At 41.6% G+C, this 27,345-nt stretch overlaps 2 protein-coding genes and 2 non-coding genes across 4 annotated transcripts in view; 2 read left to right on the top strand and 2 right to left on the bottom strand.

Moving 5' to 3' along the window:
• The window catches only part of snap91a (synaptosome associated protein 91a), a 60,976-nt gene extending 56,092 nt beyond the window's left edge, over positions 1-4,884 (bottom strand). Inside the window, exon 1 of the mRNA XM_061081595.1 lies at positions 4,755-4,884. Within this exon, the coding sequence (XP_060937578.1) occupies positions 4,755-4,884 (130 nt within the window). The remainder of the gene's footprint in view (positions 1-4,754) is intronic.
• A 3,828-nt stretch (positions 4,885-8,712) lies between these two features.
• trnam-cau (transfer RNA methionine (anticodon CAU)) lies at positions 8,713-8,785 on the top strand. The gene has a single exon. It is a non-coding gene; the product is annotated as a tRNA-Met (tRNA).
• A 476-nt stretch (positions 8,786-9,261) lies between these two features.
• On the top strand, positions 9,262-9,332 carry trnag-gcc (transfer RNA glycine (anticodon GCC)). The gene has a single exon. It is a non-coding gene; the product is annotated as a tRNA-Gly (tRNA).
• Positions 9,333-12,558: 3,226 nt separating this feature from the next.
• dop1a (DOP1 leucine zipper like protein A) overlaps positions 12,559-27,345 on the bottom strand; it is a 29,405-nt gene continuing 14,618 nt past the window's right edge. The window contains exons 15-37 of the mRNA XM_061081447.1: positions 27,033-27,316; positions 26,293-26,445; positions 26,113-26,213; positions 25,722-25,981; positions 23,505-25,635; positions 23,129-23,240; positions 22,765-22,947; positions 22,135-22,260; positions 21,094-21,228; positions 20,831-20,886; positions 20,569-20,673; positions 20,332-20,398; positions 19,844-19,988; positions 18,829-18,908; positions 18,152-18,261; positions 17,790-17,939; positions 16,050-16,111; positions 15,724-15,876; positions 14,808-14,944; positions 14,662-14,717; positions 14,402-14,566; positions 13,984-14,113; positions 12,559-13,185 (exon numbers count right to left, since the gene is read on the bottom strand). Of these exons, the coding sequence (XP_060937430.1) occupies positions 12,877-13,185; positions 13,984-14,113; positions 14,402-14,566; positions 14,662-14,717; positions 14,808-14,944; positions 15,724-15,876; positions 16,050-16,111; positions 17,790-17,939; positions 18,152-18,261; positions 18,829-18,908; positions 19,844-19,988; positions 20,332-20,398; positions 20,569-20,673; positions 20,831-20,886; positions 21,094-21,228; positions 22,135-22,260; positions 22,765-22,947; positions 23,129-23,240; positions 23,505-25,635; positions 25,722-25,981; positions 26,113-26,213; positions 26,293-26,445; positions 27,033-27,316 (5,210 nt within the window). The 3' untranslated portion in view covers positions 12,559-12,876. The remainder of the gene's footprint in view (positions 13,186-13,983; positions 14,114-14,401; positions 14,567-14,661; positions 14,718-14,807; positions 14,945-15,723; positions 15,877-16,049; positions 16,112-17,789; positions 17,940-18,151; positions 18,262-18,828; positions 18,909-19,843; positions 19,989-20,331; positions 20,399-20,568; positions 20,674-20,830; positions 20,887-21,093; positions 21,229-22,134; positions 22,261-22,764; positions 22,948-23,128; positions 23,241-23,504; positions 25,636-25,721; positions 25,982-26,112; positions 26,214-26,292; positions 26,446-27,032; positions 27,317-27,345) is intronic.

Here is a 27,345-nt window from a genome sequence, read left to right as displayed (position 1 = left end):
GGAGCTGCTACTTTTTCTTGAACAACAGTAAGGGAGAAAAGTAAGACGTCGTTCGTTCGTTCTGCTCAATTTAAAAATCAATTTAGGAAGCTTTTGATCCACAAAAAGGCTGAAGCACCTGAATCGGATTTCTGATCTTCTCAGGTTTTCTCTGTCTCTCTGTCTGGGGCTGTGGGTTCACAGACTGAGCAGCTTACTGTCCTGCTGCTGAACTAGATCGGTCTGTCTGTGGAACAATCTATAAGAGATCATTGTTTGACTGTGGACACTGATCTGTCAAGAACCCAGTCATTTGCTAACAAAAGCAGATCAACCTTTTCCTACTCGTCACATCTGGATAGTGTGACGTCAAACACAGCTTAGTTCATGTTTTATGCATGATATTGCTTTAACGATGATGCTCAGATCAAACAACTTTCTTATTTAATAAATTCAACCGATGGAGCCCGCCTCGACACTGACAAAAAAAAGCAAGATAAGGGATATTTTTTCATCTTGTTCGGTCCACTGTCAAGTTTCTGTCAAACTGATAAGCAGCTCTGTAGATTAAAGCCAGAAAACATGAAAACTTGATATATAACAATAATCTAAGATGGCAAACAGAGTTACCTGTCTAGTATTTTAATAAAATGTAAAGGTACACATTGCTTTAAAAGTAATTGCAATGTCCAGGAGCCAAAGAAACATACTGAATCCATGATACCGTGTGGTTGATTCAATTTCAGTGCAAACAGCAGAAATATTTGTGACAGACTGCATTAGCATGATGGGAGGATCCTTGAAGTGGAATCAGAGGCTAATTTTGAGGATGAGTGATTGAGTCAGTGAACTCATTTGTAATCCAAGCTTGTATGCATTACATTGTTTATAGAAATTGATTCTGTACAACAATAAATCTCAGAAAAATGATTTGCATGTTAAGTATGATGATTGTGATTAGTAATGTTGTATAATTAGATATAATAAGAATGTTCATGTAATAAGGTTCTTTAATGTTGCTCTGGGAAATGTGAATATCAACAGGTTTATTCGACATGCAAATGTTCTAATGGCACCGAAGCTGCAAATGTTTTAGTATCCCGGGGCAGCAGACTGGGAAAATGTCAGTTTGGAATGAAAATGAATATAATGTCAGAGTTAAACGAACCCAAGAAGTGCAGGAAATTATGGATCAACTGTAGCTATTAACCCACGATCAGTCACGTTAACTTATGATGAAAACATGGTTTCACTTTGTCTGTAAAATCAAAAACCTGTGTTGAACAGTTTCAAGGATAATAGGAGAGGGAATCTATCTAATGCATTGTTGCTTTCAGAAGATCTTTGTGTTTATTATGCTGAGATGTTGAGAAACAGTTGATTTATATTAGCTACCATCTATCATTGAGCAACTTGTCATACCAGACCAAGTAAGGTTGTAGCAGTAAAGTAGAAGTAAATCTTTACGCTGAATTTAAAAAGTCTGTAACAGAGGACATTTGTGTTATTCCTCCTTTGAAAGTTTCACATTGTCTCTAAAAGTAATGACAGATTTGTGATGTGACGTTCTTTTAAAAACTAAAATGTATTTAGATTAGGGAATACAGGTAAAACCAGGCAAAATCTGAGACTCAAAACATTGTTTATCATGTTTGTATTTTAATAATAATTTAATGAATGCTCAATCTGTTATTTCAATATTTTTTCCTCTTTCTGTGGGTGAGGAGGAAACGATATGTGGCAGAGAAGTGATTCAGCATCGACCTGCAAAGTGCTGACACACACTTTGGCGAGTGGGTAAATGTTCCACTTTGTTGTGATTGGATTGAATGCAGCTCATCATTCAGTTTTATCTTTTTAGTCTGGACACAAACTGGGTATGAGTTTGCTAACTTGGACTTGATGCTCTTTCCTCAGACAGAAATGTTGATGACAACGATGGCTCATGTGACGTGACCACAACAGTGCATTTGTGGTGCAGCTGAGTCATTGCACAGTTGTCAATAATAGAATTAGACACAATTTGTCAAAACATATTTTTCATGGGAAGTCCCCCCTTCCTTAATGTCTTAGTGTTCTTCACCTCCCTCCATTTCCACTGGTCTACTTAGTGAAAGGTGGCTGTCACTCTTTTAGTTGTCATCTAAATCGAATAAATGGAGTCCCCTTCTCCTGCTCACCTTCCTATACATCACTTTTCCTCTGTCCACATTCATACAATTTATGAGTTTACCTATCTTTTTTCATGTTTGAATCATTCTGTGTGTAGACGTTCACTGGGTAGAATCACTAAAATATGAAAAAGCATCAAAATGCTCTGTGCAAGCTGCATATCTGTGGTTAGTGTTTGCATTAAACCGTTTCCAAAAACTTTATAGGTTTTTCCCACGTTGCATTTTAAATAAAACTGGCACCCTGCCTCCATCTTTTCCCTCCCTTATTTGAACAAATCAATACGCCAACAAATCAGCAAACTGCAGCAAGAAACAAGACTCGAGACAAAACCTGTTCTAGAAGGCAATGGGTTCATGTGCAAAATTGATGACGCAGTTAAAAGCTGTGTAGTGTAACATCTGTTAACAACTAATTTCAATGGAAAGTCAGAAAACGTTGCTGGATGATGCTAAACGCAAAAAATTACATACATAATGCTACAATGCCGTATTGAATTTATCCTTGTGTTTAAATGTTTTTTCTGTTTCGCTGTCAGACACTAGAACAAGTATTAAACTGTGATAAATTACTGATTGAAACACCCTCTAAAGCTACATGGTAACCTGCACTCACTTAGAAGCAACTTCAGAGCCAATGCTGTTCTTATAACACATGTGCTATATTCATGTATGAAACTGACACTGAATGAGAGGTGAGGTGTGCCTGATCTTGTGTTCACAGGACAATTCTTAACGGTGACTCCCACAGGAATCGCTAGATCTTTCACTATCTTTCCTTGAAAAAAGTCGCTGGCTGGGACTGAAAAGTCAGTGACTCAAGCAACAAAGGCTAGAAGATGGCAACACTGTCTGTAAACGCTCCTCTGATGATCCAATAGAAACTGTTGCACCAATTCATTTTGAAAGAGTCACAGCCAATGGGGCAACCCCAACACTCCCCTGGTCTAGCTATAGACTGTATATGAACATGACTTCTACCAAATATTTAGGCCAAAATGTCACCTGGCGGTGGTGTAGGTCATAAATTCCACCTCCTCAATGTTGGATGGGACATGGTCCAAAATAAAAATTCTATGTACATGTTAATAAATGTTTCTCATAAATTATTTCTATCATTTTAACAGTTCTTACCACCCTGACGTATGTCCAAGTGCAAATTGTTCAGGTAAAGCTGTAATAACAGAGTGAAATGTCATGATTGTCAGCTGATACTGACTCGGGATTGGTCCAGCACATGTATCAACGGGCCCTCCCTACTGCAGCTCCATCCCCAATCACGATTCACAAATGCACAGAATCTGGCTCCAGGTGCGCAAGATGGCAGCGTTTGTATCCAGGTAAGTGAAGTATCCCTTTGAGGGGTCTGTGGCTTCACTCAACCAACCAGCACAATGGGTGAAGAAGCCTTTCTGAAATAAGTTGGTTTAACTTAGGTTCAAAGTTTAAAGCAAGACTAGTCACGGCATATGTCACAAAACAACCAGCAGAGCCAGAGCTAGCTACAAGAGCTAAAGCTAGCTTTAACAGACAACTAGCTCTCCATTCTCAGTGTGGTCATCACAGCAGAGCCACAGGGGAACCGAAGAGGACATTGTTGGAGGAAGAGGGAAACGGAAAGTGAGAGAGTGAGGAAACAAACGAGTGTGAATATCGGAACAACAACAGGCCAAAGGCTGCAGGACAGATCCTGAGCTGGGGTTGCTGTTAATGGACAAGAAAGTCTGACGTTTCCTTGTTTGCTTTGTCGTGTGCTGTTCGGTTTGCTTGAAGTTAGGATGTGGAATTAAAATCTTCTATTGGCTAGTTTAAAAGAGGTTTAGCTAAATAAGTTAGCCAAACATTTGGATGTGATTTGTTACATGTCAGGGAAGTCAGCCTAAGACCACAACTCATATTTACCAAAGGGAGCCAGAGTATGTTGGGGCGAGCTACTCTTACATTGTGTTGCTTTAAGTAGTGGATGACTCACACACGTGTGTGGGTGTGTGAAATAGATTGTGGGGATCTTTTTGAGCCTAGACCTAAAGGAGTGAGGCCATCTTGAGAAAGTGAGAACATTACGGTTGGTCCCCACTTTCAATGTGCTGTTTGAGGGTTGAGGCTTAGTTTAGGGTTATGATTAGGTTAAAGGTTGGATTTAGGGTTAAATATTTAGTTGTGATGGTTAAGGTTAGGGTAAAGGCGTAGGGAATGGACTATGACAATGGGTGTCCTATGAGTCCTCATTAAGATATAAGTACAAGGTTGTGCATATGTGTGTGTGTGTGTGTGTGTGTGTTGAGGGGGGGGGGGGGGTCGTGTGTGCATGTGTCTGACTCACAATGGATGAATGGATGGATGGGAGGGGGGAGGCAACCACCATGGTGCATGGCGTAATTGATCATAAGATGGATGGATGAAGGGTTACAGTATAGATAGATAGATAGATAGATAGATAGATAGATAGATAGATAGATAGATAGATAGATAGATAGATAGATAGATAGATAGATAGATAGATAGATAGATAGATAGATAGATAGATAGAGAGATAGAGAGCTAGATAGATAGAGAGCTAGATAGAGAGATAGATAGATGGAGGGTGTTTTCTCTTCAACTCACATTCCAGGTGCTTCTTCTTTGGAGCGGTCTGCTCATGTGTGGTGGATTTACACACCGCTCGGGACACCTCGGATCCCGTCAGGCTGTACTGCGCCGCGGCGATGCGGTCTGTCAACGTCTGACCCGACATCTTCTCTCCAAGCAGGTCCGATAGTATCAAGCGTCCGATATGGTGCTGCACACACACATACGCGCATATACAAACACACACACACACACACACACACACACACACACGCACACACACACAGAAATGAATATTCCTAGCACACTAACACAGCAGGGGAAATGAACACGTCTTATTTAACGTCAGGTTCTCACTCAGTTAGGCCGGATATCATCTGCCTGTGTTTCTTGATCAATCCTGAACTGACTTCCTTCCTGAAGGCCAGTATCCTCTGAGAAATCTCAGCCTAAAGCAGCAAATGAAATTAATCCAACTGCGGAAATCCTCTTCCAGGTTCCCTCTTTCTTTTCCTTTTGTGGCTCAGCCTCCGGATGATGCTCTCTGCCTCCTCCTGCTCCTCCTCCCTGTCCTCCGTTCTCTAGTCTCCGGGATAATCCTCAGCAGCAGTCCGCCTGTCCCTGGGTATCAGCGGGGGGAACCTCAGGCCCTGGCTAGCATCATCAGCATCTTCATCACCAGCTCTCTTTCAATGTCTTCCTCCTCCTCCTCCTCAGCTGGACGCTTCCCTCTGTATCGTCACTGTTTTCACAGGATTGACATCCACTGGTTTATTTAATTATTAATTTATTCACATCACTGGCAGCGCCCCGCCCACCTTCCACAGCCTCTGTGTCAGGTGACGCGGTGGTGACCAACCAGAGGTGCGGCCTGTCATCGCGAGAGCTGCGAGGGGGCGAGAGGACGTGAGGGGTTAAGGACGCTCCTCTGCAGCCAAGCTTGATGCTCGTGATGCCGCTGCCATGATATGAAGGTCATGTGGAGACTGCTTCACATGACACAGTTTTCTCTTCAGCAAGAGACAGACATATTGATTAATGCATGAAATAAACAGCCAATCAGGAGGAGTCTGTCTCTGTCCATGGTGCTGATGTGATCTGTGTTTGTGATTGGACTACTGATTCAGATCACTCATTGGTCTGTAGTTCATTCCGATCATTAACATCTGATTGTGATAATGATTTAGTGATAATGCATAAGTATGAATAATAGATTAACATGGTATCTAAAGGCATGTATTGCAGTATTCTTATAGGGGAAGTACATCTCTACATCCAATCAAGTAAAATCTGTGATAGTTGAGTATTTGTAAGATTAACATCTGAATACTTCTGTATCAGTTCAGACCAGAACTCTACAACTAGAATACACACATGTATCCCGAATTTTCAGACGTTGGATATGGGGTGCCGTTTGTCAAGCAGCTCACGCTGAAAATAACAGCAACATATTGTCACATTTAGCTTCAAACCATGTTTAAAAAACTGGTGTGAATTTTTGAGTCACTTTTTTGCACATTTACAACAATATTTGTCAACTTGGAGATATTTTAAATATTTAAATCCAAATGTTAAATGTAACACTTAAATGTTAAATCTAAATGCTAAATCTAAATCTAAATCTAAATGTTAAATTTAAATATAAATGTTAAATTTAAATCTAAATGATAAATATAAATGTTAAATTTAAATATAAATGTTAAATATAAATGTTAAATTTAAATCTAATTGTTAAATTTAAATATAAATGTTAAATCTGAATCTAAATATAAATGTTAAATCTAAATGTTAAATCTAAATCTAAATGTTTAATCTAAATGTTAAATTAAAATCTAAATGTTAAATTTAAATCTAAATGTTAAATGTTAAATTAAAATCTAAATGTTAAATCTAAATATAAATGTTAAATCTAAATGTTTCAGGTGAAACTAAATATTTAGCTAATATGCAAATTCAAATGCCGGTTACAGGAAGTAGTAACAAAATAAAAGCTCGAGGAAGTCAGAGTGTGTTTATTACGGAGCCCCCCAGGGGACACGGGGGGAATGAGGACAGCAAAATGGCTTTTGCGAGATCCCGAGAAAGTTTAGGACAATGTACATCCGGGTATCTCATAATAATGACATATTAAGTCACTATTATGAGATACGGGTTGTGGGCAGGGCGCCACAGAGCAGGGAAGCGGAGGCTGAGCGGCTGCGGGGACAGTCGCCATACTCGCGGAAGTGGGCGACTGTGCATCGATACAGAGACATAACAGGATCGATCCATGTTTTCTGCTCCGTTCATTGTCTTAGCGATGTGCTGCCGCTGAATAATTATAACCAGCGCTGCTCCAGCATCAGAACAGACGCTCATTAAAAGTCCGGTCGCCCTGTGTGTGTCTGTGTCTGCTTCCGCCTCACTTCCCTCTGTCCCGCGCTCGCTTTACACTTTAACAATAAACACCAGCGCTGATCACAAGTTATTAGGACACGTACAGGACTGATGTTTACTTTGTGTTTGTTTGAGCTCATGAAACACATGTTTAAACACCGTGTGCACGTAGTCCCCGCTCCACACAACACGAGCAGAACGTGACGCGCACAGTACAGGACCGTCAGCGTTAAAGTGACGGAGCGATCCGAAGTCATGATCGGTCATCATCGGATAATAACTAAAAAATACATGTGATTATCAGTTTTAGTGAAGAGGAACAGAGTCAAGCATACACCCCCCCAACACACACACACACACACGCACACAGCCCCCCCCCCCACACACACACACAAACACACACACAGTCTCCCATGACAGACCCTGCAGTCAGTATCTCATTATTATGAGATAGTATGAGATCATAACATCAGTCCTGCAGGTGTCCTAATAACTTGTGATCAGCGCTGGTGTTTATTGTTAAAGTGTAAAGCGAGCGCGGGACAGAGGGACGTGAGGCGGAAGCAGACACAGACACACACAGGACTTCGCTAAGACAATGAACGGAGCAGAAAACATGGATCGATCCTGTTATGTCTCTGTATCGATGCACAGTCGCCCACTTCCGCGAGTATGGCGACTGTCCCCGCAGCCGCTCAGCCTCCGCTTCCCTGCTCTGTGGCGCCCTGCCCACAACCCGTATCTCATAATAGTGACTTAATATGTCATTATTATGAGATACCCGGATGTACATTGTCCTAAACTTTCTCGGGATCTCGCAAAAGCCATTTTGCTGTCCTCATTCCCCCCGTGTCCCCTGGGGGGCTCCGTAATAAACACACTCTGACTTCCTCGAGCTTTTATTTTGTTACTACTTCCTGTAACCGGCATTTGAATTTGCATATTAGCTAAATATTTAGTTTCACCTGAAACATTTAGATTTAACATTTAGATTTAGATTTAACATTTAGATTTTAATTTAACATTTAGATTTAAATTTAACATTTAGATTTAAATTTAACATTTAGATTAAACATTTAGATTTAAATTTAGATTTAACATTTAGATTTAGATTTAACATTTAGATTTAACATTTATATTTAGATTCAGATTTAACATTTAGATTTATATTTAACAATTAGATTTAAATTTAACATTTAGATTAAACATTTAGATTTAAATTTAAATGTAACATTTAAATTTAGATTTAACATTTAGATTTAAATTTAACATTTAGATTTAAATTTAACATTTAGATTTAGCATTTAGATTTAACATTTAACATTTAACATTTAAGTGCAACATTTAACATATGGATTTAAATATTTAAAATATCTCTAAGTTGACAAATATTGTTGTAAATGTGCAGAAAAGTGACTCTCAAAAATTCACACCAGTTTTTTAAACATGGTTTGAAGCTAAATGTGACAAAATGTTGCTGTTATTTTCAGCGTGAGCTGCTTGACAAACGGCACCCCATAGTTGGATGCGTATGGTTATTTGACTGACAAGTAGTCCTTCATATTTTCTCTATTTTTTAATATCATTTTTATTTTTACATGTTTTCACTGCACTATTGGCCTCGTTGGCGCAGTAGGCAGCGCGTAAGTCTCATAATCTGAAGGTCGTGAGTTCAACCCTCACACGGGGCATGTGCCTTTTTACATGAGGTTTTGAGCGACCTTGCAACAAGTCATTTACACTGTGCATTCCATAGAGGGTGCAGTTGGAAAGAACGGGAAACTGTTGAGACATTAAAGAGGAATGAGGTTTCTGGTTCACACTGTAGAAATAAAAGAGTAGTTTTGCATTTCTGGTGAAAAGCAGAGCAGCTGCAATTTGGACAAATTTTAGGCCAAACCATGTGGTGCTTCTTTGCTATGTGTAGATAATCGAGATTGACAGGAATGCAGACAGAGCCTCTGCACACCCATAGCTGCCATAACCTGGACAAGTGATGAACTTTCTGAGATTCAAGATCTCAGATTCAGGAAGATTTATTGTCATTCCAAAACCCACAGGGGTCTTTGAAGTGGTCTAAACATCAGATAAATTATTCTAGAGAGACATAGGGGTCCCTTAAGAGTGCGTTTTTGCAAAAATCAAAATCGTAAAGCAAATGATACAAGCATTGGTGGTTCAGTGGTAGAATTCTCGCCTGCCACGCGGGAGGCCCGGGTTCGATTCCCGGCCAATGCAACAGTTTTTTTAGCCAATGATTTGCATGTCAAGTGTGGGTGTATTGATCGATATGTCTATACACTCCTTCTAGTCTAATATGGAGGACCATACATGACATAAGTATAAATAAATACATGTAGAAATAAATACAGAAATAAATAAATAAATGAATAAATAAAAAAGGAAATAAATTAATTAATACAGAAATAAATAAATAAATGTCTTAAATATATTTGCACATTTATTTATTCCCTGATTTATATTTTTCACGTTTTCAATCACCTTATGCTAATGAGAAAGGCGGGCCTAACTGCAGTCTCATGCAGGATTGGTCACAGGAGTGTAATGATCCAGCCTTTCAATGCTGACTGGTGTCCAGTAGCTGTTTGCAGTGTTGAGCCGGTTCACACTTAAAATGAACTAGTTCAAGTTCAGAGGGTTAGTTCAGGTTATTTTTTATTGGGATGATTAAGGTGTCAGTAATCCTGACTGTGAGCGCCACGTCTCGTGTTCTCCTGAGCACAAGGAGAGCGCAGAGAGGAGGAGGAAGCAGAAACTCCAGCTCGGTACAAACCACCTGCAGCTTCTGCTCTGCGCATGAAGCAGCTGATCTCTGAGCAGATGTGACCAGAGAAACTCTGTGTTTTCACTGTTTTACAAAGTCACTGAGCGGCTGCATCGAGGTGACGAGCTCAAGTCTCAGTTTTTGTCTCTGTGCAAGTGTGTGGCACTGAGGGGTGCGGAGCCACGGGGCCTGTGTGTGCGTGTGTGTATAGCTCAGTTGACCAATCCTGCTCGAGACTGAGTTTGGGACCTCCTACCTCATTTACATATGAGACAATTAAATGTGGAATTAAATAAATGTTGAAATACATAAAAGTTGAAATAATTGTGGGAATAAGTTTAACACATTGATTAATTTACTTCTGTATTTATGTCCACATGTATTCATTTATTTCTTTATCTATTTCCACATTTTTTTTTTGCAACATTTTTATTTTTCAACAATTAATTGTCCATATGTAAATGAGGTAGGCGGTCCCAAACTCAGTCTCGAGCAGGATTGGTCAACTGAGCTATACACACACGCACACACAGGCACCCGGGCTCCGCACCCCTCAGTGCCACACACTCGCACAGAGACAAAAACTGAGACTTGAGCTCGTCACCTCGATGCAGCCGCTCAGTGACTTTGTAAAACAGTCTCTGGTCACATCTGCTCAGAGATCAGCTGCTTCATGGGCAGAGCAGAAGCTGCAGGCTTGTTTCTTTCCGAGCAGGAGTTTCTGCTTCCTCCTCCTCTCTGCTCGCTCCCTGTGCTCAGGAGAACACGAGACGTGAACTGGCACAACACTGCAAACAGCTACTGGACACCAGTCAGCATTGAAAGGCTGGATCATTACACTCCTGTGACCAATCCTGCATGAGACTGCGGTTAGGCCCGCCTTTCTCATTAGCATAAGGTGATTGAAAACGTGAAAAATATAAATCAGGGAATAAATAAATGTGCAAATATATTTAAGACATTTATTTATTTATTTCTGTTGTTAGTAACGTATTTATTTATTTATGTATTAATTAATTTATTTCCTTTTTTATTTATTTATTTCTGTATTTATTTCTACATTTATTTATTTATACTTATGTCATGTATGGTCCTCCATAGTCTAAAGCACTATGGTATTGGTTCTGTCGTTAGCATTACAGTCCACATGGGCTGTTAGCCCCACCCTGCTCCAACTGGATTAAGATCATTGATTATAATGCTCACTGTTAACTGGTTCAGGATGACTTTACAAACACTGAAATGTCATCTTCTTATGACTCTTGTTCTGGATTACTCAAAGTTTTGAAAGCAACATTGTTTTTTTCTTAATGGCTTGGTACATAACATTTGGACTATTTGGACACAGTACGGGACAGCAATGTGCTAGATTAGGGTAGTCGTGGCTGTTTTTAAGGGATTTAAAGGTTCAGTGTGTATAATTTAGTGAAATGTAGCGGTGAAGTTGCATGTTGCAGACGAATATCCCTCACCTCATCCTCCATCTCCAAACATGAAAGAGAACCTGTAGTAGCCTTCGGTTGTCCTAAAAATCAAAAGATGTTTAGTCTGTCCAGTTTTGACGAAAAAACATGGCAGCCTCCGTCGAGAGGACCCACTCCCGAAGTAAAGACAAAGTATAGACATATAATGGGCCCATTCTCAGGCAAAGAAAACAATTACAGTTACAATTTAGATGAAACACACTTGTAAAAACATCACTAGGATTATCTTATACTCAACTTCTGCCGATAGTTCCTTTTCAGCTAAATCTTAAACAAAACATTTAAATTTTTTATTCCAAGTTGCAAAACTATTAAAAAAGACAGCAGAGATCCTCACAAACTTTCCACTTTGGGGTTATCTACTTCTTCAAAATGTAGTAGCTTCTTGTACTTTGTAGGGGGGGGGGCAGAAAGTTGGTGCAGTTGTTACAGCATGAACGTTACCAGTTCGAATCCCAGTTCAGCTTAGGTCTTTCAGTATGGAGTTTGAATGATTGTGTTTGCGCTTTTTTCTCCAGGAACCCACAGACACCCAAAGACATGCAGATTGGGGTTAAGTTTATTGGAGACTCTCAATTGACCATGAATGTGAGTGTGAATGGTTGTTTATCTGTGTATGTTGGGGACCTGTCCTGGCAGTACCCCATCTCTCACCCAATGTCAGCTGGGATTGGTTCATAATGGATGGATCTTAAGTGAATCTTGAGAAAATGAGTTTATCAAGATGTTAAAGGTAGAGAGGGTCGTCAACAAATCAGAATGTCGGCGGTTGCTCCTTTCTGCACAGCCCATTTAATATTTACCATAACCTTAAGCCGAGTGTGTGGTAATAAGCTTGCACATCTGCTCATTTGTGCGTGTTCGCGCGCACACATACACAACTCTCTATAGTTGTGAGGACAATCTCTAACCTTAACAATCACAACCAAGTACCTTAGCCTAACCCTAACCTAAACCCAATTCTTACCCTAACCCTAAAACCAAGTCTTAACCCTCAAACAGCCCTTTGAATTTGTGAGGAAAATGACCTCACACTGATGGTATTAAACCAAAATTGACCCTCATAACTATAGATGGACATGCACACACACAGACTTCTAAGTAATTTTGTGTCATATAATTAATCTCAATTTTACTGAAGAAACAGCTACAGAGCAAAAAAGCATTTCAAATATTATGGGGAGAACGACACAGCCCAAGTAACCCTCCTATTATAAATCTTTATTTATTAAGTCACATCGATATGGAATGGCACAGCATCCTCACTTTGTCCCAAAGGACTTGAATGTAATGTTAAAAGTCAGTCATCAAAGCTGCTCAATATATACAAATAATTAAAATGAAAGACAATAGCTTTTGAAAAGTAAAATAATCATTATAAATAGAAAAAAATTTACAAACAATGTTTTCTCCACTTGTATTCCCTTGTTTTGTAATGTACAGGTTGAGGTTTTTCACGAGTGTTGATCAGTTATGAGTTAATCCCCATGTTACTCTGTCCTTTGCCGTGTCCTCACGTCTTGATGAGTCCCTCGAGAAAGTCTTTTTCCACCATCTCCTCGATGTTCTGCCGCGCTCGACTCCAGAACACTTTCTGGCTCTCCAGCTTGTGGCCCTCCTTGTGGCCTTGGAAGGAGGGGTTTGCGGGGTTGTGAGGGAAGGCGGGACCTGAGCGGCTGCTGGCCTTGCTGTTGAACACTTGGCTGAGTAGGTTGAAGAACGGCAGCAGCTGCTCCATGCTGCGGATCACGTACAGGGTCAGCATTAGGTGACCTGGCTCCCAGGACAGGGTTCGCGTGGAGCAGTCCTCCTCTGGGTTTTTCTGAGGAAGAGTGAATCAGATAAGGAATGACTGAGGAAGAAAAATGTGTGTGCAGGTGGAAAATACATTGTCGAGAATAAAGTCGTAACATTATGAGCTAGAGTCACAATTTTAGGCTTTGTGTAATTTTACAGGGAGATTATCAGAAGATCAACTTGTTGCCTGTGTTAAAAACAGGAAGGTGGAGCATGTTGTTAAGTTATACTTCCTTAGTAAATGTTTCACAAATAACCAAATACTTAATCTTTTCATAAGTATCATCAGCTTCATATTACCACAAGTTTTAAGTCTTTGAAAAGATTGAGCAAGAAAGCGTGTATTTCTGAGAGGAATGACACTCTGAGTTGAAGGATGGTGCATCTTTTGTGGAAATGTGTGGTAGTGATCAACTGTGTATCTTTAGTTATATCTATGTGATATTTAAAGGGGTTTCATAGTTTTACAATGAGAGTGGTTCAACATTTTAGATCCAGAAGGTGTGAAGCTATGGCAAACACAGGTTCTAAAATGTCTTTCATTATTCTCATAATATTTCACTGTTATTCTTGTAATATTAACATTTTTCTCTCAAGGACAACTTTAGCCTCATTTAATTATTACTTAATTTCGTAATATTACGACTCTATTCTTGAAATCTCTGAATTTCTATTCTTCAATATGGCCTACATGAATGAACTGGGCTCCAAAATAAAAACTTGAAATCCTTTAAAGAGCCTTTCCCTGAACACTCTTATGAAGAAGCAGTCATTTGTTTCTATCCCTTAATAACCTTGTGTAGACAGAGGGAGGATGAGATACCTTGGCCCGTTTCCTCAGCAGCTTGGCCAGTCGGACCACGTAGGGCTTAAACTCCCTCTGATGAGTCCCCTGACGTCTCACTTCCAATCCTGAATCGTCTGAGGCCTCCGGGATGAAGGCCCAGCGGTACCTGTGACGAGACAGATCTCACTCAGATAGGACCTTATTTTGATCTATTCAACGAACTACCAAAGCATTAAAGGAGCGACAAAGTCACATGTACATTCAAATACCCTCCACATATCGAGAATGGGAATTTTTTACAAATTATCCCAGTATTTTTTCATCCACCTCATATAATGACATGAACACATACACAATCTTAACTTTTGACAGATTATGTCCGTTACTGATTCTCTGACCCGGGCCCATCACATGCAAAGCCTTTTACGACCCATGTTTGTTTGTTGGTACTGACATCTGGAACTGAGGCAGACTCTCAGGAGGAAGAGCCAAGGCCAGGTCCAGGAGCTTGCAGGCAGACAGATAGAGGTTGAGCCAGCGCTGGCTGTTGTAGGAGGTGGAGAAGCCGTTTCCACCAGAGTACGTGGTCTCCAACCCAGCCACTGTCGGACCTGATGTCCTAGAGATGGACGGGAGAGGGTAAATCATAAGAGGAGCACAGATAGTAGCGATTTGGATATTTATTTGCAGCTAGTTTGCAGTGTCAGCAGATACCTTGATATGTCTTCATCCGCTGTCAGCTCCTGCTCCATCAGTAGAAACACCTGAACCTACAGAAAAACAGTTTTGTGCATGTGAGTTGATTTATGTGCGAGTAGGTCAATAAGTGTAGGAGACAGCGTGTTACTTGTAGCGCTCACCAGCTCAGTGATCATGGTGGGCCACAGGGAGGTGAGGTGTTGAGGTGAAATGCGCAGCAGCAGCACTCTGAAGAACAGGAACACCTGAGCATGGAGGATGGGCACCTGAGGAAGACGCAGGCTCTCCACCAGACGCTCTGAATGCGCACACAAACACACACACAAATCAACAAACATTGACACACTTGCTAAAATGAAAGTGGTAAAACGTGAAGGTTAAAAAGCACCTAAAAGCTTTGTCTCTCAGTATAGACTGTCAACATGTGCATGTATCCTTTAATGGACTCAACACAGTCCATCTTGGCTCTGCTCAGACCTGGTATTTACCTATGTCCTGAGATATCCAATCACAGGTGGACAACACTAGGTTTGTCTGTTCACACTTAGTAATAAAATATGTCTCCTGTCACCACTTGTGATCAGATCTCACTTCCCCAGTCTAAATGCAAATTAACAGGTGCGTCATTTCTGTTCACAAAGAACGAACACATGTTGTTTTTAGCCAGTCTGAGTTTACATATGTGTCAGTGGAGTAGGTGGCCCAGTACACATTTCCTCTCACACATCTGCAACTGAAGGAGGCTGTGGAGTTAGAATGGGTCTTCCACTAACCAGAGGGTTGTTGGTTCAATCCCCAGCTCTGCTGTTCCACTTTCCAGACACCATAACCCCAAATTGCCCCTGATGGATGTGCAGGCAGTGTGTGAGTGATGTGTGCTAGATAAAGGAATGCAATCTAAGTGATCTGATCTCAAGATGCATTTAGGAAGCATTTGAGTGCGTTTAGACTGGATGGATGTTAATACCAGGTCTATAAGTGGTCTCTGCTTAACTTTGATTCTGCTTGTTGTGGGAAATGTTCTCATAAAGCAGAGCAGATAACTACTGCTCCATATCTCTGTGTTTGGTTGTTCACCTTGAATGTCTGGCAGGTATTTCTGGTACTGGTCCACTTCGCTGCTGTAGATGGTGAAGGCGAGGCGTTTGAGCAGCATGGCCCTCTGCTCCAGCTCTGCGTCTCGGTTGGTGAACAGACTCAGAGAGCTGCTCTGGGCCACAGCAACACGGGCTGGAGAGGGAAACACACACTTTATTAATCTGTGTGCCAGTCTTTATCATCTAAATGGACAAGAGATTTATTTGGATCTGAAATGCAAGCGCTCGTCTCAGGAAAATATGATTTGCTAAATGCACTTACACTTGTTTCTAAATTAAACACTAGTGAAGAATCATAAGGCTTACTCATGAGGTCTCTAAATGTGGTCTTGTCATGAGTCATCAGGTGGTCAATGATGGCTCTCCAGCTGAAACACAAGAGAAATGATGATGCATCATATTCTATAAATATACATGGGAAAATACACAGCCAGCTTTTATGGCATTAACACATGCCATTACAAAGTTACATTCATAAGAAACTTGGGTGAAATGTTTCTACACTTACACAACATGTACATGTACAATCTATGTCCCTTAAACTGAATGGAAACATAGACTTTCTTCTTCCTCTGTGCACATATTTTCACAATATATTGTTTTTAAATATCTGAGCTTTTTGTGTAACAATGCTTTATAGTTGCATCCATGGGTGAAAATGTTTTCTCTGAGGATATTTGATGTGGTGACAAGTAGGGTTGCAAAGGGGCGGACAATTTCCGGTAAATTTTTCCGGAAACTTTCCATGGGAAGTTAAGCTCGGGAATTTGGGGAATTTTACGCAAATTAAACGCTGAGCAATAAATCATTCAACACTCTGTTTTAAAGATGTTTGGAATGCAGCACACGCTGCACGTTGAATTTCAACCCTCCACTGTGCATTTCTCCATCACATGCACAGATAATTCCCAGCATCCTGCACACTACAGCAGGGCTGTTGAGGCCTGCTGTAGTGTGCAGGACTAGTCAGGTAAGTTTCGATAATATAACTGGGGAAATATATATTAGCATGCTGATTGAGGAGTGTTCATCTGTTCATCTAGCCTATTTCTATTCATTTATCCATCAATTGTAAAATATTTTTACAGACGATTCCAATTGTTTGGCTTACTATTTACATCTTTGGCATTGCATTAGTGTTTTTTTAGAAGCTTTTACAAATCTTATTCTACAGAACAATTCCATGTGCAATATCTCATGTGTGGAGACATTTTACCCCAGCCAATGTAGAAGGAAAGGCTGTGTACATTTGCAAATACTGTGCAAAGACCTATGTTAAGAATGACACAAAGATGCAGAAGCATATAGTCAAGTGCCCAAAGTTTCCTCAGGGCTCAAATCAGCCTATAACAAAACAAAATTTTTATATTCATGTCTGTATATGACAAGGTAAATACAGTTAGTATAAATTACCCACAACATTTCCAGTTTATTCCCGCGAATTCCCGTATATTCCCATGGAAAGTTTTCAACTTTGTATATTCCCGTAATTTTGCAACCCTAGATAAGTCATCTAATTAAAGTAAGTGATATGGCTTTCTTATACTGTAGAACCATAGTGAAATATTTTCTTCACAAAAAACATCACAATAATTTTTGAAGGGTTGAATAGATATATATTTATTCCAAGTTGCAAAAATATGGCCCAACTATTTTGAAAAAACATGTCCTGACCTGTGGTCCCTCCATCCTGTTCTGGGTCTACCCAGAGGGGGAAGATGTGAAGGGGTAGCGGTTCTCCACTGAGCAACCTCGACATGTCTGAACTCCTCAAGGCAGAGCCCTGCCAAACTCATTTTTGCTGCTTGTGTGAACGACCTCATTCTTTTGGTCACAACAGGTGTTCCAGGTTGCTGCTCGTGTGGTCGGGCAGCCAGCTCACAGAATAAACTTGTTTTGAATTGAACTACCCAGAGCTCATGACTAAAGATAAGGGCTGGAAGGTAGATCCAGCTCCTTCTTCATAATTAATAATAAACTAGACTAACACATGCGCACACACACACTAGCACGGGCACACACAGTCCAGTTCCCTCTCCTACTCACTGACTGACGCAGGATGAATCCATTTGGAAGAAGGTGTGGTCCATGAAAAGGTCGAAGGCCTCCTTCTTCCAAGCACGGCGGGTGTATTGGTACCCACTTAGGCTGCTTAACAGTTGGATGCAGGCCCGGTAGCTGGGGGCGTTGTGAGCACTGCCAGGAGAAACAGGAAACATTACGCTTCCGTCTCCAAAACAAATGCTTGTGATCAGCTCCAACTCATTTTCACACTAAATCCTCCTTAGCAGCTTGATGAGATTATATTTTCTCTTTTCTTGACATTATCTTTATTAAGTGAAATAATAAATCAATAGAAGTAAGTTAAAGTCAGAGGATATCTTGATTGTAACAAAGCTTATCCTCACCTGTGGTTGCGGAGGTAGGGCACTACATAGTGCATGATATTAACCAGCAGCGGGATCACTCTCTCCTTCTCGTCACTGTAGAACACCATGTCCAACAGATGAGCCAGCACCTAGCAAACATATTCAGCAATTCTTATGTCGGTCTTCACACATATGCTTTAAGTAACCATGGTGACACTGACTGATGTCGCTACAGAATATTATTAGAAAGAAGGCATTAATCACCATATTACTGCACCAACTAAATACATGAGAAATTGCACAGAAACATTTGGATGTATTACCACAAATAAGCCCATTAATCAATAAAGCTGCAAACAGCAGTTTCTCCAGCCAGGGTGGAGGAACGTGGTGAGTTATTTCCATTGTTCAGCTCAGCTCGTTCACAGCACTCACACTAAACACACTGATTCATAGGTTTACTTGTAATGATTTTCCCAGAAGAGGGGAGGTGGTCGTTCATCAAGTGTAAGGAGTTAAAATGGAGTGTGCTTTGTGTCGTTGGGTGAGCCTGGAGCAACAGGCCTAAATGCTGGTGCTTAATGTGAGTGAGAGCGTCTTGTTACACAATCGAGATGAACAATAGAAACAAGAAACACAACCGCTGATTGATGGCCTGAGAAACAACAGCAGCAAAGGACGGGTTGAGCTGAATCGCAGAGATGTGAGTGTTTTACCTCAGCCAACAGCGTGAGGGCATGAACGCTGTACACTGATGGAGTGAAGCTTGAGGCCTCCATCACTGTGAGCATTAAATCTACAAAACACACAGACCCAACATTAACAGCAGCAACACAGCGGAGAAGTATTAATACAGCCATGCTGAAACATGCAGACCTGCTGCATTGTATAAACACATCCCACATGCTTTTTATGATGCCTCACTGCATCCTATTCAGATTAATTTCTGCACTTGATTTAGCTGGATTACATTAATCCCTGACATCTCTGGTATAAACATGAAAATGACCCCTCCCTTACCAAAATAGTCTGCCCTTAAAACAAAAACCAGCTTTCTTCAACTAGCATCTAAACTAAAAAACTGATCGAATATCAGAACAGAGACCCTGTTGACAACTCAACAACTATGAAACAATCTTAGCCTGTAAGTGTGTCTTTGAGGAATCAGACAGAAACAGGAAGAATGTTAATGGCTGACCTAGACTATTATTTAAGGGGCATTTAAAATCAAATTTCATGATTGAGTTATATCTGATTACACTATTAAAGCTTACAGATCAATCCATCACCCCAGTTTTAGCCTCTTTCTTAACTGGCTTCCACAACGTTTTAGAATTGTTTTTAAAGTTCTTTTCATTTCTTGCAAGGCACTTAAGGATCTGACTCCTCCATATATAGTGGATCTTTTATCCTGATACAACCCTTCTCCACTTTGAGATCCGCTGGCTAGGAGCTTTTGATTGTTCCTGATTCTTGACTTATTTCTCATTTTATAACTGAGTTTATATCTGTTCTTATTTTTTATTTGGGTTTTTACTAAGATTTCCATTAGCATGTGTTCAATATTAGTTTAGTTTTAGTAAGTTAGGTGTGAAACTTGCTAATATACAGTGGAGTTCAAAAGTCTGAACAACTATCTTCAAACGTTTGGACCCCACAGTATACTGTAGCAACATCCACTTATACAGATATTGCTTTTCTACATGCAGTTAGTAAACATAAGAAACACACCTTCTACATCAGCTTCCAGGTTTGTTCCGTCCACAACGATCTGAGGAGAAGCCTTCACCTCCAGGTTTCTCCTCAACCATGTAGTTTGCTCCAGAGAGGAGCCGGCAATCGTCCCGATGGCCTCCACAACTTTATGGGTCACGTCCTGAGTACACAAAGAATATTCAGTATGTTAGTAAGGAGCATGTCCATACCGGTATTCCTTACTGTAATTAACTATATAATCCTGCGCAACTGTCTAGTGTCAAACTAAATCAGACCTACAACTTGGCATTAGAGGGGAAAAAAGTGTCATCTTATGACAATAAAGTAAACAATTAAGAATAAAATTGGTTTTAACCATCATAGCGTAGTCACCCTACTGGCCAGACATTTTATATGATCTAATGGAAACATCCAACACCTCTTCTACACTTTCTACAGATAAGGGAAGTATATACATATATTAAATATAAGTAAACCGGTTTTAAAGTGGTTAAAATAATTACCTGCAGCTCCCTCTGGTCCTTCTTGTTCTCCAGATTGGGGTTCTTCAAAATGAACTCATTCAGAACTCTAGAGAAAGAAAGACAGAAAAGTTAGACAAGCTAAATCTAGGTGTGATCTACACAATAATCACAGAACTCACAATACGACACACAATAGTACAGATGATTCCGCAGAGGTTGTGAGGATTTAACAACACCTTTAGAACAACTCAAATGAGTGAAATAGGAGAAACAAACCCCAGTATAAGAAACTGTCCAGGGGCAGGAAGACCCAACTGTACAGAGTCCTTCAGCAGGGCCAGCAGAGACGGCCAGCTGTCCACTAAACTGGACACAGGGATCCTACAAAAACAAGCAAGAACACAAGGTGATAACTGAAGAGGTTAAAGAACTCGACACAAATATGACTTTATGAAGGTAAATGGATTTGAACAATATTAGCAGTTAAATAACAGGGATAAGTCCGTTATAGTCTAAGGTTCTGAAGCATTGGACTCACCTCTGGACGTAGGCAAAGAAGAACTGCAGCATGCAGACCTCTAAAGAGAGGTGCTTCTGTGGGTAGAGTAATGGCATAGTAATTGACCAAGAACAAGGTGAAATTAAATAGACTTCAAGAGATTCAAGAAAACAAACAAAAACACAATGTTCCTAAACTTGACATATATTTAATTCTTTATTTAAAACTTAAAAACTGATGAAGATAACACTTTTTGAGCCACAGAACAAATGACACCAGCAGCAAAAAACAGAAACACAAACCTTGTCCTTTGCGATGGCAGGTGGCTGTTTCAGAACCTCTTTGACTGTCTGCATGACTGTTTCCGTGCGCATAGCACTCACTGAACGAACCAGCTCCACCAGCAGCAGCTGCTCTTCACTGGCTACAGGGATCACCTGAAAGACGTCGTATGAATGGTTCAAATGCAGTTTACTAACTTCACTCAAATTAAAACACAATAAGGCGCAAATATAACATCTGTATATCATGTTGAACAGTACTTGTACTGCATTTTTGATGATAACTACTGATTACATCCGAGACAAGACAGATCCAATTCCATCACTGTTATCATTCAAGGAACATTTTGTCTCTCAAAAACAAGCTTGTATAAGGATGGTATGAAGAGAGTTGAATTTTTTTAACATGTTGGCAAAACATTCTATACTGTAAGTGCACTACACAAGACTACACAAGAAAATAAACAAGTGCCAGGATAATGTTGTTTTGTCTTCTTGAGCATAGTTTGAGAGCAGGACTTTTTTAAAGCGCTCACTCAAAAGCTTGCACTCTCACTCAAATAGCTGCTGCTCATGCTTTGACTGTGCGCTTGCAAGGTTATGAGAAATAAAACTGTCCCGACCCTGTTATCGGTGTGTTAGCGTAACATCTTTAATAATCCTATAGGGGAATGTGTGAAACCGGTTAAAGTAACCACTGTTACGGGACTCTCAAAGTAAAGCAAACATACTCACAAATAGGGTGGGACAATTTAATTTGTCATCTCTAGACCTGGCATTCCATTAGTTGGGGAATATTGACTTGCACCAAAAAGTCCAAGTGAGGAAGAAAATATACCACACTTAAGCCCACAGTTTGACCACAAGCGGAGCAAATCTAAGCACAAGCGAGTGTGAATACAGGATTTTGAGTGAAAGCATTACAAAATGATATTTATCACATTAAGTCCTGCTCTCAAACTGAAAGACCAAACTCTTGAATACAGATCAAAAGAACTAGATTCAAACAGTTTCAACTTTAAAAGGGATTGATATATTTTTTTTCATTGGTACAACTCCCACCTTATTTCTGACTGGAGTCTTGACCTGTTTCCTCTCGTTCCAAACGTAGGCAATTGCTGCCATGAAGTGAGCCCCGTGGTTCATTGAGATTGGACCCAGTAGCTCTAAAATTTGCTGACGGAGGTTCTGTAGAGCAAATTCAAGTGAGGACGAGGTTAGACCTTAACAGCTGATAAGTAACAGTCACAATACAAAACAGGCCTTGCCACCACCAATGACTTGTTAATATCAAATTAATGTAAAATGTCAAACTCAGTGTAATATCCTCATACTACTAGGAAGACATTTCAATATATCAAAAACAACCTAACTCCGTGAAGACAAGGATAATCACTGTTTGAGGACACAGATACAGAGCACCAACTGCTGGGAAAAAATCTGTTACTCTCAATAATGAGATGAATGAGTTGCTGTCTTTACTGTTGAGACCAGTAATGCAAGTATGGAGTTATTTGTGTACGCTCTTGGATAGTTTTGTCTTCTGATGTACACCATTTACTACAGTAACAGTTACCTAGTCTACAACTGACTGACCTCTGCTGAAGTGCTGCTGACATTTTAAATTATGCCCTTGAACTAAATTTGACTATGTGCTAATTGAGTTTTTGTGTTTTGTGTTTAGTGGGGTACCTTCGTGGAGCCCAGGTTGATGTTGGAAGCAGAAGCAGCAGAGGCAGTGGCTGGCTTGTCTGAGTTGTCAGCCTGGTGGAGGACACTCCAGAGCAGGGTGACAGACGACATGATGGTGTGCAGGATGGACAGGATACCTGAGCGAGCCTCAGCCAAGTGCTTCTGGTCAACACTCACTTGTAGCTGTGAGGCAGAAAATGCAACAAAACCCTCTGTAATCATTCAATATTGTAATTCATATTTCACTCACACATTTATCAAATAAGGAAATAAACATCATGAATTCAGAATTGCTTTACAAAAACAAGTCTATGTACATGTTTAACTTGGTCTGCTGAAATAATTTGGTGCACAGCGCCCTCACCTGGTGATATTGGGAGGTGGGATCCAGCAGGCAGTAATGGATGATGGCCGTTATTCCCTCCAGTACTGTCAGAATCAGGTCAGGGGGAATGCAGAGAGCGATCCACTGCGGTCTGGAAGACAGAGGGAGAATTTGCAGGTTAATCGATGGAATTTTTTAATTAATATTATTTTATGACATTTAAAATGTTCCACATAAAGTAGAATTGACACTTCAGAGAGATTGATGATGTAATTGATGGTCAACAGTGCCATCTGGTGTCCAAACCCTTGCTATGTTATTTTATTGCTTTGTACCTCCTGTATGATTGTTGGCTGTGATTTTAGTATTGATAATAGGTGTCACATTAATACCATCTCCATGTGGATGTTTATACCTTGCATCAATTATCCCCGTCTCGTAGCGGTACTGCTGAAGAAGGTTGTCTAGGTTCCTGCAAAGCTGGAGAGTGACGGAGGCCACGACCCTCTTCAGCACCCTCCCCATGTATGGCAGTGTGGCTGTTATAAGCCCGATCCACTGTGGATGCATCTTACACGCATGGTGCTGATGAAGTGCCCTGATCACTGCACACAGGAACATTCCCTGCGATGTGATTGGCTGTCCATGCAAGTATTGAAGGGATGTCATGGGCTGCTGAGGGTTGACGTGCTCCACTTCCACGCCGAAAATCTCAAACCCTGCCCCGGCACCGCCTCCCGTCACTCCAACTCCTGCGCCTCCTCCCACGGGTCCTCCTTCTCCTCCTTCATCGGCTGGCACCAGGACTCTGTGCTCAAGTACGACAAGGCTCTGCAACAGTCTTAACAACTGTGACTGGACAGCGCTACAGCTGTCAATCTGGTCCTCTGACAGGTTGATCACGCTATCCTCAGACAGACCCTCCTCCACTGTGTCCACATTAACACCTGCTACTCGCTGCTCGTGCCATTTCTGAGCGCTGAATATAGAGGACAGCAGGCAATGGAGGACCACCTTTTGAACTTTGCACTTGAAGAGGACATCACTGATAAAACTAGCAAAGCCCTTTGCAGAGCCACCTGTGACTTTGGAAAGCTCGCTGAAGAGGAGAGCTAAGACCTCCACGCTGGTCAGCTGCATAGCTCGGTTTCCTGCCAAGTCCTGAGGGCCTGCCGCCAAGTGGGCAGAGTAATAGCTTCTTAGGAAATAAAGACAAAGCGAAATGATTATCTCCAGGTACATGGCGCTGCGGAATGAGTGGGAGTGGGAGTCCTGGGGGATGGGGCAGTAGAAGTCTTTGCCCATTACGGAGACCCTGTGACGTGATAGGAGGTTTTGGAGCAGAGAGAGCTGTGGAGTGTAGGTGTTGTTGATGCTGGTGGTGGAGATGGCACTTACAAACCTTGAGGGCGCTGCTTTTAGCATGGATGCGATGGCTGACAGGGCGTGCAGGGCCCGGGAGGAGTCGTAAAGCTGGAGGTAGAGCAGAACATGCTGGTAGAGAGGGTGGATGTTAAAACGTGGCGGGGCAGAGGATGGTCTGCGTCCTGTGACACTGACACCCCCAACACTTCCACCAGGGCAGCCACTGGGTGAGCCAGTGTCACTCTCAATCTCTGATACCTCACCTTCCCCACAGCTGTACCAGTTCTCTAGGTCCAGGCTGTCCCCAAAGAAAATACTGGGCGGCCGCAGTTTCTCGGCTTGACTGGCTGCCTTTCTTTGCCTCTCCTCCTCTTTCCTCTTGGCCTTCTTGATTTTGGGCTTTGCCCCAGGAGACTTGTCTGCCAGCCTCTCCATGATTTTCCCTTTAAGACTGAGCTGGGTGCTGCTGTGGCTACGTTTGCGGGCCTGAGGGTCATCGACCCGCAGGTTGTGGTCTGGGGTGGCTGGGTCAGAGCTGTCTTGCAACGTGACAATGGAAGGAGAAGAACTATGACGGGTAATACCATCCTTACGTTGCTCCTCTGCCAATATATCAGCCTGTGTGACAGAGAGGAACTCGAGCGTTCCTCCAGCCAGCATCTCCGGCAGAGTCTGGCGGTTGGAGACGGAAGGAGGACCGGCGTCAAGACGGAGACCAGTCGAGGTATCTGAGGAAGTGCTGTCTGTGTCGGTCTGCGGCCAGTTCTCAGGTGGATATGAGACTTCAAGCGATCCCTCATCTACTAAAGTCTGAACCCTGTCGATAAGCTCTTTAATAACAGAGGACACAACAACTTCCACAGAGTCCTCTGACAAGTCATCTGAGGAACCAGGCTGCTGGTCTGAACCATTTACTGTGCTGTTGACACCCTCTGGTTCCTCAAAGCTGCCATTTTCCACTGTTGACGAATGAGAACCACTGGACTCTGAGCTCTGGGCCTCCCCCTGCTGGTCAGCAGGCTGATATGCACCAGCTAGTTGCAAGTTCTCACTGCTTAGGCTCAGTAAGGACAGGCTGTCACTCAGCGGGTTCACAGTCAGACAGAACGGCTCCATGTCGCCCATCGCCAGGCTTCGGAGCTCATCTTGTGTAATCCTCTCCCCGTGGAACTGACCGAAGTCTAATGATAGACAAAAAGATAAAACATTTGTGAACACAAATATAGATATCATAAAGAAACTTAATAATTGAATGGTTATTGCTCACCGTCGGAGAAGCCAGGAGTGTCGATAAGTTCTGATGTCTCCTGTTCAGGTGGCTCAGGAAAGACCTGGGCCCAGTGCCGCTGGGCTTGTACCTTCTGAATGGACACTCTGTGGGTCTTTGGGTGGAGCAGTACGAGGAGAAGCGGCTCAAGGACCCGAGCGATATCATGTCTCTGAAGGACCTGATTGAGCCAAGCCCGACCAACAGCAGTAGTACATGGATCCCAATAACTCAGACTGTCGAGCATGATGAAGAGCGATCTTCGGGAATAAGTGAAATAGAACGGAGAGAGAAAGTGGATAAGGGAAAAAAATTTAGATAAAATTGAAAGATACAACTGCATCAAGAGAGAAAAATGTATGACAATTTCAATGTTGTCAACAGATCCTACCTGTCAAACGTGCGACTAAAAGGAGAGGACTTGGTGATGTTCAAATCTCGTGTCAAATGCCACAGCACAGAAAACTTCACGTGGGCCTCTAACCTAATTCTCTGAAAGAAAACAAAAGGATTTAATGATGTGTGTGTGTATGCGCTTCTGTTTTACTGTTGCTGTGTGCCCTCTGCTGACCTTGTCTCTGTGCATGAGTTGCTGACTGATGACGTCCTCACAGATGCTGGAGGAAGGCACCAGGTTGTGGAGCTGGTAAAAAAGCTCCACACTGCGTTGATGGTGTTGAGGTGTTCCTTCGCTCAACTGGTCCCACAAGATCAAGGCCACACTCTGAGATGAGGAATAACACATTTAGACCTGATGCAAGAAATGAGACATGTGTGCTTTTTATATGATATGTCGTGTTCAAGATATGTGACGGACGAAAACCATTGGGATTCGCTAAAATACTTGTGAGAAAGTGGAAATGTAGTTGGTTTGTTAGCACTCAAAAAAGTTGCATTTCCGACAATGGCTGACGACTTAAGTGACGGGAGCAGTATTAACAGGTAAAAGCATTGGTTTATTTCTGAAAAAAGTAATATAACAATGAAGAAGATCAAGACCCAGATAATATGCCTGCTGACTAGCTGACCAAAAGCTCAGTCTGCAAGAGACATGTTTGAGGAAGAAGTGGATCTCGATGAGTTTGGCAGCTTTTTTTTATGTTAATAAAGTGTAGTAAAATAAGGATGATTTGCAATAAAAGCCAAATGTTAAAGCTATCAAATGTTTTTCTGTTTAATTTCTGATTCAGTGACTTAGAAATTATTTTTGTTAAGGATGGTCCTTCTGTCACCTTAGGTCTCAATGGGATAGATAAACAAACAATGAAGACCAACGACAGTTTGGCTTCAACCTGAAAAAAGATATCTTACCTTGAAGAATTCTGTCTTATCAGCGATGTACTTGAGGATTCCCTGAGTGAGCGGTGGCCTGATGACAACAGCAACGCGACCCTGGCTGGGGCTCATGGGCTGGGAGGACTCTGTGTTGTCGCCAGACGCCACACTCTCAGCTGTCACCATGGCAACCGACTGAGTGAGTCCTATGAGGTCCATGAGTAGGGAGATGGCGACACCCTGCAGGCTGAAGTCACTGGCCAGGCAGGAGGCATCCATCAGTGTCTGCAGCCACACTGGCAGACGGACCTGCTCGCTGTCTGTATGGATGCATTAGGGATAAACTTTA

The sequence above is a fragment of the Limanda limanda genome, chromosome 11 (assembly GCF_963576545.1).
Source record: "Limanda limanda chromosome 11, fLimLim1.1, whole genome shotgun sequence".
NCBI classification, from domain to species: domain Eukaryota; kingdom Metazoa; phylum Chordata; class Actinopteri; order Pleuronectiformes; family Pleuronectidae; genus Limanda; species Limanda limanda.
This window is presented reverse-complemented; position numbering and strand designations above follow the sequence as displayed.